General features: G+C 42.8%; 1 protein-coding gene across 1 annotated transcript in view; it reads right to left on the reverse strand.

Annotated features, from left to right (window-relative positions):
* Positions 1-2,897: 2,897 nt before the first annotated feature.
* Positions 2,898-16,847, reverse strand: part of CHST9 (carbohydrate (N-acetylgalactosamine 4-0) sulfotransferase 9) — an 86,701-nt gene continuing 72,751 nt past the window's right edge. The window contains exon 3 of the mRNA XM_010574349.1: positions 2,898-4,040. Within this exon, the coding sequence (XP_010572651.1) occupies positions 2,943-4,040 (1,098 nt within the window). The 3' untranslated portion in view covers positions 2,898-2,942. The remainder of the gene's footprint in view (positions 4,041-16,847) is intronic.

The raw sequence follows: 16,847 nt of genomic DNA on the forward strand, positions 1-16,847 counted from the left end.
AAGCTCAAGGTGAAGCTTAAGTTCTTCAGAGACTTTGCCATTTACTACTATTTATTTTTCTGAATTAAAGAATTCATATGAAACTCATATGGAAATTGGCCTCCATTCTTTATTAGCATGTTAAACTTTTTTCCATCATATGTTTTTTTAGAAAATATTGGTACGTCAGCCATTTTTTTGTCTGTAAATTTACAATTAATTAACACACATTCATAACAGACAAGACAAAACAAATATATAAACATCCAAAGGTTGGTGTACATTTGTTTTTTATTTAACATCTTCAGTGGCCTCCCTACAAGACAAGACAGATTCATTCAGGATTTGAGGTTGGAATCAATACTTACAAGAGCAGAGGATCTAGAGAGCTCTACTGCATCCGTGGAAAAGATGCTTTTTACACCCAGGTCAAATCCAAGTGAAATCTAAGGCAGTTTTCACATGAGTTAGGAGGCTGGATGACACAAAATCAAAACTCTGGCAGGAGCTGCTCTTTAATGTCCTAATGCATAGTCCCACTTGAGAGCAACAGTCATGAAAGTGCGTGGTCAAATAATAAAAAAAAAATTGCACTGGGTAAAGACGCATGGGAACTCAGTAACAGCCATTAACCAGCATGGTGCACAGCACTGGAGTGGCAGTGTACTGGTGTCCAGCATGGCAGTGGCTGCAAGGAACGACCTCTCCAGCACGGTGCCCCAGGGGCTGAGCCCTCGGCGGTGGGGCAGCTGCGCTCCCCATGGTGCCCCAGGCAGAGTGGTGCAGCTCCAGCACTGCCTGCTCTGGGACGGAGCCCACGGGAAAATCAGGAGGGATTTCTGCCAGGGAAGGTGGGAGTCGGACACCATCTTGAGTCTAGAGGTGGAGGTTTAGGGACACATTGCTCACCTGAGGAAAGGCACGCTTTGGGGCAGTTTGGTGGTTGGATGTGGCATCCCAAACACTTCTGGTGTTAAGACCTAAGGGTCCGTCTAGGCACAGGAACAGCTCACACAAGTAACGGTGTGTGCCTTTACCTGTCCAAGGCATCCCTGCACCTTCTCATCAGTGCTGAACACCTGCACCTCTCCACACCTCATGGTGATGATGGCTTGTGGGCTTTTTCCGTCTCCTCTTCTGCTCCACAGCCCCAGGGAAGAGGCTGCCTCCGGCTATGGGTGCTGCTAGTCACATACAGCTCACCTCAGATTTGGGCTGCCCAGTATGCTTTTACCTTTCCCCCTCGGAGCAGCTCGTCCTGCAGTGAGGAGAGAGATGCAGAGCCTGCTCGGTTACACATTGGCACTGTGGAGGCTGGAGGTGGCTTTTTTCCTCTTCTGAGGAGAAAACTGAGGGAGAAACAAGCAGCAAAGCTATGTAGGAAATGGTCTCTCCTTTCAGCAGGGACCCACAATTACTCCTGTGGAAGGACTGAAGCCATACATTTGCCCAAGATGAGGGAAAGGACAGCAGTAATGCTAGTTGTGAGCAGTGGTTGAGAACAGAGGAAAAGGACTTTTTACTTGCTTCAGTTTCTCGCCAGGCTCTTTCCTTATTCTACAACTCGCTATATCAAGACACTGGAGCAAGATGCCCCAAATCACTCCAGGAAGCAAAGAACAGGTGTCATCTTTATTTTGGAAGGGCACAGGGATTTCTCCCTGTCCATTTTGCAGAGATCTCTCCTCCTCCTGGGACACCCTGGCCACCCATCCTACAACACCATGTGCAACTGCGGGTTGCAGAAACAACCGCATGCATTGGTCAGACAGCGCTTGATGGAGGAGAGGGAAGAGAAGGAGAGAAGGTACCTTTTGCTTTTATCACCAGGACTGTGGGACTCTGGACACAACTGCCTCTGGGACAAATCACCAATACCCATCCCACCGCATAACACTGCAGCAACTACCCCACCGCTGGGGTTTGCTGGCTGCTGACAAGACAGGAAAGACACCAAAACACAGGTGACTTCAGGAAGCCTTGGGAACAAAACCAGTCCATGGGTTTGGGAGGCAATGGGCATACATACCTTCTGTGTAACAAATCACTGGGAGCTGGGCTGATGATCGGACACTGGCAGACCAAGAGCGGTCACAGCAGTTGCAATGAATTTGCTTCTCAGTACAGCCCTTATAACGTCCCATAGCTACCACCCTAAGATTTTGCCCTATCACCAAAGATGAAGACTATCTTGAATTTTGGGACCACAGTATGCATCATGTGGTTGACTCCACTGTAAATTAAAATGTTAATTTTAATGTATGTGACAGTTCTCTGAAAGGAGGGTCATGTTTGTCAACTCTAGCGCATCAATCAAAATGGGGTAGAGGACCGGGACTTCAGATCACAGGCTTACTCAAATTTACTCTGCTCACTAGCTGAGCTGCTGTGTTATTTGTAGTTTTATGCATTTGTATTCAAGAGCATCCTTCAATAAAAACCAATCAGGTCTAAAACCAGCTACAGTCTAATGGTAATCAAACAACCAAGCCTTGCAACTGAGAATGCTGCAAATGTTTTAGAAAATTAGCCAATGCTTCTTTATTAATAAGTGACAGAAAGTAAAAAATACATTCAAAAATAGTTTCAAAAACAATTTCTAAAGCGGACACACCAAAAAGAATCATGCTACTCTGAATGCTTTTTTCTTAAACCATTAAAAGAACATTAGGTAAGCTAATGCAACAGCTGGCTGCGCTACCGCTTCCACAGCATAATCCATAATGGTAAAAGCAGCTTTTTCAGGCATTTTAGTGCAATTTATGCTGTTTACAGGTCTTTTTTTTTGTGCATTCTCCTGTAATTTAATGTCAATTGATGTCACTCTAGCATATAAAAACCCCACTAAGTCAAGACAACTCCACTTAGCAGTAACTTTGTTTCCTTTCAGGGCTAATATCAAACTAGTTGTTCTGAATCCCAAAATGATAAATATCTAATAGAAGCCTGAAGCTATTCTGGTGCTATACAATTGGTGATGTATAATTGAACATTAAGTAATCCAAGTAATAGAAGTCGTAGGTCAGCTGTCTCTCCTCCTTAGATAATTCTTTTAAGTATTGCCTCACTACTTCTGCACTTGTTCTCTCATCAGAGGAATGTCTGTCTTTGAATTTAGGAAACTTCAGCTCGGCTGGAGCACCTACGAGCTGCAAAAAGTAATTGGCGTCTTCTTCCAGGGTTTCAAACTTTCCTATAAAATCATAATTGATGAGGCAGGGATAGCAAAGCTTACTAACTTGCTCCCAATGAATGTCCATTCCTACTGGGCGATGGGAATCTAACAAATACTGGATAAACTCCTTGAACTTAACTCCTGAACCTGTTTTCAATGCCTCTTCATTTGCATTATGTCTATACTTCTTAATTATTGCCTTCCCAAATACTGGATGGTAATAGCTGTTTGCATGTTCAAACTTATCCCTGAAGGCAGATACCAGTCTTTCCATAGGATCACGTACAAATATAGTCTTGGTGTACGTGTTCAAGCGTGTGTATATCCCTTTTAGGTCATAACTGTCCAGTTTCCTTAGATGCTTTCCATAGTGCACATCATCATGGGAGATGTTGTGTGCTGAAGCGGCGAGTCCATTGAGCACCATGAGGACTCTTTTCCAATTGGAGCAGCCTGCTTTTGGCACTTCACAGTACAGGACCTTGTGCCTGTCCTCCACATAAATTCTTGACACCAGGTGTACGAGGTGGGTTCTCAGCTGCTTTCTGCTGTTGTATTTCTTACAGAAGTCATGCAGGAAGGACCTGCGCTTTTCCTGGGTGCTATCCACATCCTTCCACTTGCCACCCTTGACTAACGTCTTGTTTAAAGGGTGCGGTGCAGGAGGTAAATACACCCCTCTGAACCAGCTGAGAGGTGACTCACTCTTCTTCTGCTGGTCAGACAGTTGGCTCACCAAGGAGGCAGCCATCACACCAAAGGGGTCAGCCTTGCCTGGCCAGTGCCTACCACCTGAGACGGCCATCTCACGCTTACTGAGGCCAGGAGGAGTCCTCCTGCTCCACGCTGCTCTCCTCGGCATCCCCAGAGATGGGAGTGTGAAATCCTGCAAACATGGAAAGGAGCAGAGCTTACAACACAGCGACAGCCCAGCCCAGCCTACTCACATTGCCATAGCAGCAAGGATGGTGGTGTGTGCTTGCGACCAAGCCACGTTTAGTACTACAAAGTCTTTTCTGAACCACTTGATCGCTACATGTAATTTAGCAACAAGCTGGGCTAATTCCTGAAATACATGCTTCTGAAGCTTACCTGTTAGGGCACAGTAGGTCTTCCTACAAAAATAAATAGCTTAAGCCACACCTTTTAAGACATCAGAAGAGGCTCATACAGGGAGGCTGATAGTCCTGGTAGGGGTGGCCAGATGCTTTTCTCTACCAAACACATTTTCCCCCATGACAGCACTGATTGAGTTGCACGGCCGCTAACAGCTCTCCAGAGCGCACCAGCACAGTCATGCTGAGAGCTGCTGGATCTGCTTCCACCGCTGTGACTTGGAGCAGTCCTTGTCCCCCAGTGGTGGCAGGGGACGAACCTAGGGCTCCTAAATAGCTGACATCAGTGGGTTTGAGCAGGGTGTAGTGACAGACAAAATCCTCCCTCCAAAAAGGTCCTATTCCTGTCACCCTACAGATAGATCATGGAAGTGGGATGCATTGGACTGCATGTGCATACAGGTGTTTGCAACGCAGACGCCTGCATCTGAGCTAGATGCTTTCACAGCTGATAAGGCAAAATAGATGCCTTTAGAGCCTATTCCATCTGACTTATTTAAACATCAACATTAATGACATCAACTAACTAAACATCAACTAGTGACCCTGCAAAGAATGTGAAAAGATGAGACTTTCCTCCCAAACATCTCCTTTAATATCCCCAGCTATCGTGCAATCCACAAGCTGCAGAAATGGCAAAGCTCAGGTCTCTGTTTTGCCATCAAATTCTTCAGGGTCTTGTATCATGCAAGTTGACTGAAGAGTTTCTCGCAGTTTGGGTATTTCTGCTCTCTCATTCCTGAGTGGATTCTCGTGTGTCTACTACGGCTTGTAGATTTTTTCTCCTGCCAGTGGGCAAGCCTGCTGCATTGGGCCATCTATATAGCTGCCTATTTTCATTACACTTCTGGAGAGGGGGGATACTGGTCAACAGGTTTTTAAACATCCTTTTGCAAATATCAGATAGCCAAACGGTTAGATGGACACACACGCACAGACTGCCTGACTGCTTTCTTAAGTCTAACTTTTTTGGAAACATATATAAGATGACTCTTCTGACATAAACTGATTAAACATTTACTGGAAAGTTGATTTGTGGACTGGCGGACCATAAGTGTGGATTTGGGCGGATGGGAAAGTTCATAGGCTGACTCAAATAAGGCTGTTAAAAATTCAGAGGGATAATGTAGGAAATGGTAATGCATGGAACACAATTTGAATTCCAGTTTGAAATAAAGCCTATGGAAAAATAAGCAGTTCCAAGAAAAGTTAGCCTATCTTGCAGTGTAATAATTTCCAATGACAAAAACAAAACCAGGGGATCAGGCTATTCTGTATTACTGCAAACCACTGACGATCAGGTCTTTGTTTTCACTGAATTGAGTAAAATGGTTTTTGTATTGGTGAAAGCAAATAAAAGAACAGAGCCATGCAGGACTTGTACATCTGTGACAGAGGTCATGTTGCTGTTTTTAGAGATGCAAAAGGATATTGAATTCTTTCAGTTTGATGTGGTCGGTTTTTCTAATATAATTTGTTTTTTTTAATTCTGTTGTCTAATATTTCATTCTTTAAAACAAATGAAACACATGTGCCTAGAGATTTATCCCTTCTGCCCTAGGACGGAAAGAATTCAGGAGCATAGTTAGTGTGTAAAAAAGTGCTAGTAGTAAAACAGGGGATGATTATGAGCCTAATGAGAATTTCAGCAACACAGTGAATGGCAGCTTACAAGTACTACTGCAGAAGCACAAGAGTTACAAATAAATTAAATGCTTTGACCTTAAAAGGAAAACCTGGAACTTAAAAAGGTGAAAATGAAAAATATGGGATACACAGAAATCAACCACACAATACCAGGCTCAACAGAAGTAGGAATAAAGTTATACTACAATGCTAAAGTAACCGAAGACTGTAAACTCATCAGTGTGGCTCTGGGGAATTTTATAAATTAGAAGACAGTCTCCAGTGATACGTAACTGTACTGGTGTTCCCCAGTGCAGAGAAAATTCAAGAGAGGGCAGCAGTACCTCATGACTTCCTATGGTACGTAATTTGAATTTAGCAGTCTATTTCAGGGGATATTTCAGTGCAAAGACACTTGAACCATCTGAATTTCAAACTAAAGCTGCTAAAATAAGCCCTACACTTTGGAGGAAACTTCAGCCTTCTGAATTCAGCCTGCCATCCTGATCTAGTAGAAGATGCCTCGGTTCCACCAAGCCAGGAGGGAAAAGGACAGACTGAAAGGTGTGTGATCTTGATTTTGTTCTATTTCAAACAGTCCGCCTGGGATCCAGGACCAACCTCAGGGGATAACCCAAGGAGATACGAGAATAGGATTGCATTTCAGTCTCAGTAACTGTGAATGCAGCTGTAGGAACCACTACTGAAGGATTTTTTGTGGGATTAAAGACTTCAGAGAAGGATGGGCAGAACTATTCAGAGAAATCTCAGGCAACACCCTAAAGGAACAACATATGCACAGTGGGAGTCACTTGAAAGGGGCTCCCTCCAAGCGAGATGAGGCAAAAGAAGAAAGAATCTATCAGGAAAAAAAAGCCCCAAACAGAAGGAAAAAAAAAAAAAGACCTAGGGGAAAAACAATGACATGGGAAGTTCTGAGGACAAAAAAATTATCTAGATATGTAAAATACTATTAGTTGCTTCCCCTCTCTACTTCCCCTTCTCATTGAGACACATATCCCATAGTGAATACAACAGCATTGGCTAATAAATGTTATTATAAGCTCCACGAGGGATAGTGTGCTTGGAGTAAATGCTGGCTGTAATTTCCTCTATCTAAGAATGGGAGTGGATAGTGATAATTTTCAAAGGCATAAATGGCTGTTACATTGTCATGGAAGTTTTCCAACTCAAAAAAAAAGAGATCAAACCTTCCTATACACTTGCCTGAGTAACTAGGTTAGTAGCTAGTAAAAGTGAGATGAGTGAAGGGATGAATCAAGCTTTACTTTTGATGAGAAATGTTTAGCTAGGAAGCTTTCTTGGGAAACTAACAGAAATTGTTGAATAGATAGTGCCATATTTCTTAAGCAAAGCTACCTGACAGTCTGGCATATTTAGCTGCTACCACTCTTATGTGCATGAGAGAGCTGAAAGCCACACATTCTGAAAGGATTTTAATGTTTTCTGATACTAGGCTTACACAAAGTGAGGTGCCTTCTTCGGCTTCCTCTTGGTGCCAGTGACTTTTCAATGCCCATTTTATGACACTTTAAAGATCTGAACATCTCCAAGTTATGTTGATTTTTTTCACAGCAGGAACAGATCAAGAAACTTGCAAAAGCAATAAGCATTTAAAAAAAAATAAACCTTGTCCATTATATCTGTGTTCCTATGGTCTACCCCACAAACTGCTGAGCACCATTATTTTGGAAAACGCCTGAACATACACCAACAACAGGCAGCATGCAGGTAATCCCGTATCAGTCACTAACTCTGGACCCAGATCTTCCCATGCAAACAGTCCTTGCCAAACTCTTTGAGCCAAGTGTCCAAGTGCAGGGGGTGGCCATTCATGGCTTTCCAAAGAGCTGCTGAGTTTGGGAACCAGCTGCCTGGCATAGGAGATGAACTCCATGGTCACCTTGGACAGATGCAAGGCTGTCCTTGAGACATGCTGACAACCTATGCAGCAGGTTGTGTACATTTCAGCTGGGAATTAAAATCTAGTGAAGTGTTCCACCCTTGCCAGTTATTATGCAGAGTGCCTTGTTCTCCGTTTGCACTAACACGTTTAAAAGGAAGTTAAGAAATGGCCATGAGTCCAGTTTAGAAGAGCATGCATATCACCTCTGTCTCTCTTTAGCTAGGTAGGAACTGAAGACAGATTTAAAAATTAGTTTAAATACAGGGAAAAAAGGAATTTAACAGTGTTAGTGTGGTGTTTGGCTACTGGCAGGCAACTCAGTGAAGCTGCCGAAACAAAAGGCATTTTTGAGTCATTAATGGTTTCATGGATTATTTTTTTTTTGACATTTTTATTACTGAAGATTCCCTGCTCCTCCCCATCCACAACAGGATTTCTCCTCACTGTAAAAGTAAGTAGCCAATACCTTCTTTTACACACATTGAAGCTGTCCTTTCCTTTAATATCTTCAAAAGTCACTAGGGTAGAAGAGATTGAGTACTGCCAAGAATGGTTGAGACTCATCCAATTACGCTTTGTGGCCGTTTTACAATGCACAGGTGGGATCTCATCTAGACAGTTTGCAACTAGAGCAACCCGCCATGCAAAAAGATAATGATGTATTGGAAAGGATGATATTCCAGGGCTGATTTACAAAGATTTAATGCCCTGCAGTGCAGACAGTACTGTGTTTCCTAAACGCTTTAGTGCTGGATCTTCATTTTTACTAACAAGAATAATAAAATTAAGTGAGCCCAACAGAAAACATAGGACAAAGAATAGTGGAGGAAAGAAATACTCTGTTTTATTGTGCTTTTTTGTGCTGCCAGATAACTACATTGTAAGTATTAGTAATGTATGGTTTGATTCTCAACATCTAGCTAGTATGTCTTCTGTCCTAAAACGCGCTTCCTGAAATAGTCCTCTGTGATGCTTCTTAGGAGCAACTGCATGAATCACCTGGGAGCCTACTGTGCTCTGCTTTTTACTGTGGCTTGCACTTGACTGTTGCAGGTTTGAGCGCCCTGAGGACCCTCTCAGCACTATTATACGAAATAACTAATATGGGTGCTCTGCAAACACATGAATATTCAAAGATGATAAAAACTTCATTCCTTAGGACAAGAACAGGTCGAAATATTTCTTTGAAGATGAAACTTATGGAAAAAAATTATTTAGAAGGACAGAGCATTTGTGTTTTCTGATCAACCCAGGGAGGGGTTCTGCAGTACCTACTCTCAGAAACTTACCCACAAGAAGATGCAAAGGCCCTCCAGTGATGAAATGACAGGTTTTTGAAATACATGTTTGGAGTATATTGTATCTTCGCTTACATCCCAGTCCTCTGGTACTAGATGTGTTCAGCAGTGCCAAAGTTCAGCATGAACTGAGAGCACTAGATGCTTTATTTCACTGTATATATTTCTTTACGCTACTTCTTATGTGAGGATTATATTATAATGACCATATAATTTCAAGACCTTACTTGTTTACCTAGGATCTCTCTGTAGAAAACAGACAGAGAAAGGCTCTTCTGAGACAAGGTTAATTTTCCAATTCACTCTCTGATTCTATACTGATCAGGGAGCACATGGAGATCAGTCTCTCAGTTTAGGTATTTTGATGAAGGCAGCTTGAATACTGGAGGGCTATAAAACAAATATCCTTTTATTTGGATTGTAGGTACATGTGAGTCTTTGAAAAGGTAATACATAGTTTCAGCCTAAACCTCATTTGCTTAAAACATCAAGTTTTTCACATAACTGGGCACAGTTAGAAGGATTCCTTCAGCAGAGGTCCACAACTGTGGCAGATGGCTCAGAATTGATACATAGTTGAAATATGAAGAAAAGTTCGCATGAGTCCTATCTTCAGCAAGCCAGCACAGCCTGGAGCTATTACTACCTCACTTTAGCTGTAAAACCACATAGAACTATACTTAGACACGTACGTGCAAGTTTTCTTAAGCCTGCCAAAAGGAGGGATTATCCTTAACTTTTTTGTGCTAGAAGACTATCTGCAAAGCATAATTCAGAATGGCCAGACTCCTCTACTACTATGCTACCTGAGCTAACACGTAAATATGCTCACAACTTTCTCATATTGTAGCAGCTGTGTACTGTAATGTTGGTGAGCTAAACAAATCCCTACCGGAGCTCCCAATGGAGAAACTATCCAGGCTGGCCACAAGTGACAAGAAATATTTGCTGATGAGGTGCTTTACCTTCTGAGCAGTGGAGATAAACCTCTTGATTCATCACTTGTGCTTAAAACAGCCACTCCAGAGATAGGCACCACTAACCCCTCACCTCCCAGTGGAGTCATGAATTTTTGGCTTATCTAATTTATTCAGGGCAAATCACTACTGCTACATTCCTCACAAGCCAGAGTTGACATATGTATTCCTTGTGAACACTGCAAGTTTAGCAGAGGTACTTCTGTTAGAGATACCTTGTGGCTCATACACAATTCCATTATGGAAGAGGAAGAATGAAACAACTGTGCTTTGAACTTTCATAGTTCTTTCTGCCCCTAAAGTTCTCAAAAAACCACAAAATAGCAGCAAGCTTATCTTTCCTCTGGATTAAGATCTACGAATATTTTACATATAGAGCCATCAGTCCTGACAGACCAAACCTTAGTATAACAGATATCACATTTTCCTATGAGGTATGTATCCCTAAAACACACATACTTGTATCAAGCATCTCTAAGATTACTCATTGATTTAGGGGAAAGAAAAGAAAAAAGAAACAAGTATATGAGGTGCTCAGAGCTTCCTGCAGAGGCTAAGAGGCAAACTTTATGGTTTGTAGCTGAAATACAATTAGGTTCAAAGGAGGTACTCGTGAAGACCGAGCCAGACACAAATGAGAATAACTGATCATTGTAAGAAAAAAAAATACTGCAGGTAAATTTTAATTAACAGATACCAGTCACTTTAAACACTGCTTTTCAAAACAGAGCTTTGTGAATCAGTGACTATTGCCCCTTGAATCTGTTAGCAGAAAGTTCAGCATCTCACTGCAGGGTGACTTGGGAGTTACGGCAAGGGCACAGACAAAGTGAGTGAAGAAGGAAAGGGCAGAGGGAAAGTGATTGGGTTTTTTTTATGCTATGTGGCCAAGTGTCAGTGAATGAGCTGGTGTGGAAAAATTTGAAAGGAGAGTACCAACCCAGAGCTGGTTTTGGAGGAGAACAACCCAGGCCCACAGGCAATGGTGAAAGTGGAGAGGCTCAGTGAGGTAAGATAAACAGTAACATTATCAGGATTACAGTAGTAGTCCCATCCCCATTTAATAAGGGGACAGGAGGAACCTGTTTGGTTTTGCCTGAGACCCGCACAGACACAAGACTCCTGGTTTTGCACAGGGCTCCCCTCCTCTCCCTGCCCCCTGCCTTCATCTACAGAAAGCACAAAGTCACCCATGCTAATGAGGCAAGACAGTCTGCACGAGCCAATTTCACAAGCTGATTCATATGGTCAGCAGCTTGGATGAAGGAAATTAATCTCTGATTTTACTTGCCAATTCTTGTTCAAATCTGGAATTAACTCCCTCCTGTTTCTGCCCTCACAGTCAAAACATTTGGTTTGTCCAAAACATGCTCAGGGTGGAAAGGATAAGAAAGGTCAAGGCACAGTTAATAGAAAAAGTACCAATAACGATGCTATTATTACCAGTAACAACTGCAACCAAGTATTGAAAATAAAAACAAGCACCCCACCCCCTTATTACTAATAAAGAAATCATTGTCAAGGTCAATCGATGGTAATGACAAATTGGCTTCTGGATAGCACAATGCTGATGCTGCTTCTCTAGCTTTCAGACAACAGTTTCATGGGGCTGGTTCTTTGCAGTATAACTTACAGATTTGTAAGTAAGCACAGAGTCATTGCAGCCCAGACAGCCTGTGTTTGGACAGAGCCTGCATCCAGTTTGCTCAGAGTGCTTGTCTCTAGATGTGTAGCTAAGACACACTGTTAATACAAGGCAACTTTTAGACCATGGACCACTTAATATTTGGCCAGATTTAGCCCAGCCTCCTTCCTATGCAGTCACACTCATTTTGGGTATGGGTAGACCAGTATGTTCGAACAGCATTTAATTCTGAGCTCAATCCTCCTCCTCTGTGTATAAAAACTAAGTCAGCCACTGCAGTCATTGGCCAGCAATCTTCATCAGCACTCACTCTTATTTCTGTACAGAACAAAGTCATAGCAAAGCAGCTTAAACAACCTGAAATTCAAAATGGACTCAAACTAAGCACAAAATATTCATTTTATGAATATCAGAAAAAGACTCTTGGGTTACACTGACTAGTTGGTTTACTATATGTATACAGGGAATTTAAATCTGAAGATGACACTTTCAGGTAATCTCTATATATTACATATTGGTCTCTTATTTGAGTTCATTAAATAATGTTAACATGCCTACTTTTTCATAACTAAAGCACAGAAGCAAGTCAAATAACCTAAACAGTTCCCTCTGTTGACAAATGCAATTCTCAAAATCGTTACTTCCAAGTGCATGGTAATTCATATACACAGTCATTTTATGAAGAAGAAAATAAATAATGCCTCTTGCATATTCACAACTCAAGCCAGGTAGGCATTTTTGAGCACATTTCATATTTTAAACAACATTTATTTTCCTCTCTGAAGACAAGGGCTGATGCCTGAGGCTAGACACCAACATCTTTTTATCCAGAGGTATTAGGGACCATGTCTTAGCACTTGCTGATCAACACTCACCCTGCACAGGGGAGACCCAGCTCCCATTGCCCCATCTGCATGAGTAGATATATTTCCTGGGAGTGTGATCTAACTGCTGGACATTAACTCTGGAGGTTAACTAACGCTGCATCCTGGGACTGAAACACTGGCTCCCCTCTTCCAGGGAGTGCTGCAACCACCAGACATTGGATGAGCTTTCCTCTCTCTCTCTCTCCAGTTCACTTTTATATACAGGAGCGATATAACACAGGTCTTACAGGCAGCAGAAGTTGTAGGCGTGAATCTTCTTCAGCAGAGGAAAAAAATGAACCTCAACTTCCCTATTTCAGGGAACCACTGACTTAGTTTTCATAGATATCCCAACACCATGTTAAGAAGACTGCCTGGCACACCTGTACCTCGTGTGGTCCAATCTGGCAGGTGTGAACTTTCCTGGTGAGAGACCATTTCTGGGTTTCCAACACAGTGAGAGATGAAGTGGCTGGGTTGGATCGTCCTGCCAACACTGGGGCACACCTGTACCCACAGAGGAACAAGCCTACAAGGCTCAGCTGCCTCCTCTGGAAAGGGATGAATGAGCAGAGGTTGTTGCAGATCTGGACTTGAGTCGAATTTAGGCACTTGGGTTTCCTTCCAAAGCTGCCCCCTCAAACTACAATGAAGATATAGCTATTTAAACAGTTGCTTAGGTGTTTGTTCTGAGTAGCCAAATGCAGAGCTTGGATGTCCATTAAGATACTTGGAATAAAAAAGAGGCAAAGAGCATGTATTATATGGGGAAACGATGTGATTCTAAGCCCAAAAGGTTTTGAGTTGGGTACCAAATCCTTTCCTCAATTACTTTAAAGGAATTACTTCAGCTGCAAACGTCAAGCTACAAACAAGCTGTTTGACAAGATGTTCTTACCAGTGCCAACACAAGTGGTAGCCTAGTTTAGGAGGAGTTTCAGTCACATTTCCCCATCCCATCTCTCCCCGGCCAGCACTTCCAGTTCCTGCCTGTACCCAACTGGCAGCAGTGGGCAATGTGGTGGTTCACTACCTGCATTCCTGCTCGCCAGCCAGCCCTCTGCCCTCTCCTGAAATGGATACGGAGCTGGGATACCGATGGCTGCCTTTTCCCCAGTGAGGACAAAATTTCCCCTCCGACCAGCCACCACTCTTCACGTCCCTGAGCTCTTCTTCTCTTATAACTGTGTCAAAGTTGGCTAAAATTGTCCTCGGCTTCAAATGTTACTGCAGGAGAGCTGAGAGGGAGATGGCCTGGCAGCGTGACTGGACAGGTCTCCCTGGGGCACCCAGGGCATTCACAACTAGTGAAATGTAAAAATGAGATGATAAACAACTGTACTCCTTCCCCACAAAACCTACCATCCCCTTTGAGAAGAGAGGCCTGTAATGTAATGCTGTGCTTCTGCATACATGGTAGTATTTCTCACATTAGTGGCTGTGGTAAGATCCACAGGGATTTTTTGCTGGTAAACAGAATCCATTTCTATCTTGTCTGCAGGTAAACACACTTATCTTCCAGCATAAACGAGACATCTTGCTCTTTTAGAAATAGTAAGAAAAGTTTCAGATGAGACTAGGTTCAGCTGAAGAATATTAATGTATATTCAGGCATGAAGAATTCAATTTCCCCCAAATTGCTTTGGAAGAGATGGTAAGATCTCTAGAGGTCTCAAAGCATTTTCTCCTCAATCACAATTAGCATTTAATTCAAATTAGATTACTTTATTGGTAAATAAAAAATAAATGGAAATGTATAATGCACTCTAGGTTGGCAAATATCTCAAATCTGTGTTTGCCTCCACTTATACACTTTTAAACAAGTTCATGTGTTCAATTTTACAAAAAAATATTTATACTTGAGAATTAATTGCATTCATAAATTACTGTGGGACAAAATAGGCTGTGAATTTACAAAGGGGATTATCCACTGCACACTCCCTCCTCACACTGACTGAAAGGTAGCATACCCTATTTTCACTGAAGGGGGCTAACTCATATTTATCATAGGTAAAAGAAAATACCCCAGTTTATTCTGTAGCAGTTTTTTTGTATAGCTATCCACTCGGTATGCACTAATCTGCAAGCAGTGCCACAGATGATCAGTGTGCCATCCAAACACTAGCTAGTTCAAGCGCCAGCCCTCCTTGAAGCAGAGGAATAATGAGCAAGAACGGCACTGTGGTTAAAGGTGGGTGCACTGGCCAGAACCACAGTGTTTGGTTTTGTAACTTTGAGCAAGTCCCTTGACCTTCACACTTCATTTTTCCATGTCTGCAAAACAAGGAAAGATAATAATTGCCTACTCCATGTGAATATTGTGATTCCTAATTTCTGATTAACACTGGTAGAAAACCCTTTCCATTTTACAGAGCAAGAAGGGACACGCAGAAAGCTGAGAATCAGGATTGCAACCCAACTTCCCAGCCCATACTGCCTTTTGTTGCTCAAACCTCACACCATTTCTTTCAATACTTCTGTTGAACATCCAGTCATCTTAGTCTGTTGCATACTCTAATGCTTGTTTTTTGTCACAAGAAGAATCATTCTTCATAAAATTGAAGATATTTTTATCTTCATACACTGCATGTGTGTTCCTGTCTATACAGCCTGAGAAATGCTTTCCTACAAAAGGATACTGAAAAGGTTATCAAATAAAAGTGTCTGCTGTTCTTATTTGAATAATGCTTCCTCCTGCATTTTTCTGAAATTCACCATCTTGGTACTATATATTATTTAATCAGTGAAGGACTGTTATGTTATCTGAACTTGAAGGGGGCAGAGGATGGTATCAGGAGCAGCCCTTATCAGCCTGGAAGAAAGAAAATGTTATGTGTAGAGCAAACCTGAACAATTTTTCCTGTCCGGTTTTCCTATCTGATCAGATATCACATATTGAATGGAAAATTAATTTTTAAAAAATGCAGCTTCTGCTTACTGGTAAACAAAATGTGCAGAGGGAGCAGGAAGGATCTCATACTCAACCAGCCAGGGCTCAGAGGTGCCCACCTCAAGCATATGCCTGTAAACATGTAAGTACCTGCAGGACAGCATGATGGGGGAAGCTCTCATACCTTCTCTGGGAAACCAGCATAGCTGGGTGCCTCTCCACAGTGTCTGTACACTATTGCATGCTGGACAGGGAGCAAAGAGGAGGAATTAGAGGTCTTCGTGCAGTCTCACTGGGATCACAGAGACGCAGTGGGACAGCTCACAGGGCTGGAGAGCTGCCATGGATGGATACAGGCTCTTCAGGAAGGGCAGGCTGGGACAGCAAGGCTGGGAGTCACCTTTTCAGTCAGAGAGCAGTGGGGATACATGGAGCTCTGGCTATGGACAGATGAGAGTCAGTGGAGAGCTTGTAGGTCACGACTAGAGGGCAGACCAGCACGGCTAACACTGTGGTGGGTGTCTGTGACAGACCCCCTGACTAGGAAGAAGTAGCAGATGAGGCCTTCTGCAGACAACTGAAAGTAGCCTCACATTCGCAGACTCTGGTCTTCACAGGAGAATTTAACCACCCCAATATCTGCTGGAGGAGCAGCAGAGCAGGACACAAGCAATCCAGGTTTGGGGAGTGCATCGATGACAAATTCCTAACGAAAGTGATCAAAGGCCAACAATGAGAAGTTGGCTGCCAGACTTCACACTTACAAACATGGAAGGACTGGTTGGAGATGTGAAGTTGTGGTTGACGGCAGTTGCCATGAGAAGGTGGAGTTCTAGATCCTGAAAAAAGGGATAAAGGCAAAAAGCAGGATCATAACCCAGGGCTTCAGGAGAGCAGACTTTAGGGTGTTCAGGGACCTGCTTAGAGTAAACTCATGGCATACGGCCCTGGAGAGGAGAGGGGTCCAGGACATCTGGGTGAAGTTCAAGGACCACCTCCTCCAAACTCAAGAATGGTTCATCCCCATGAGGAGGAAATCAAGCAAAGGTAGCAGGGGTCTGCATGTGTGAAAAGGGAGCTTCTGGAAAAAAAAAACCCAAAACATAAAAAAGAAGCATACCAGAGGTGGCAGCTGGGACAGGTGACTTGGGGGAATATAGAGACACTGTCTGATCATGCAGGAATGGGGTTAGGAAAGCCAAAACCCACCTGGGAGGGATGTGAAAGGCAACAAAAAAGGCTTCCACAGGTCTATCCACAGCAAAAGGAAGACTAGGGAAAATGTAGGCCCACTAATGAACGGGGTAGGGACCTGGTGATAGACGTTGTGGAAAAGGCTGAGATGCTTG

Source organism: Haliaeetus leucocephalus, unplaced genomic scaffold, assembly GCF_000737465.1.
Source record: "Haliaeetus leucocephalus isolate CR32 unplaced genomic scaffold, Haliaeetus_leucocephalus-4.0 Scaffold428, whole genome shotgun sequence".
NCBI lineage: Eukaryota > Metazoa > Chordata > Aves > Accipitriformes > Accipitridae > Haliaeetus > Haliaeetus leucocephalus.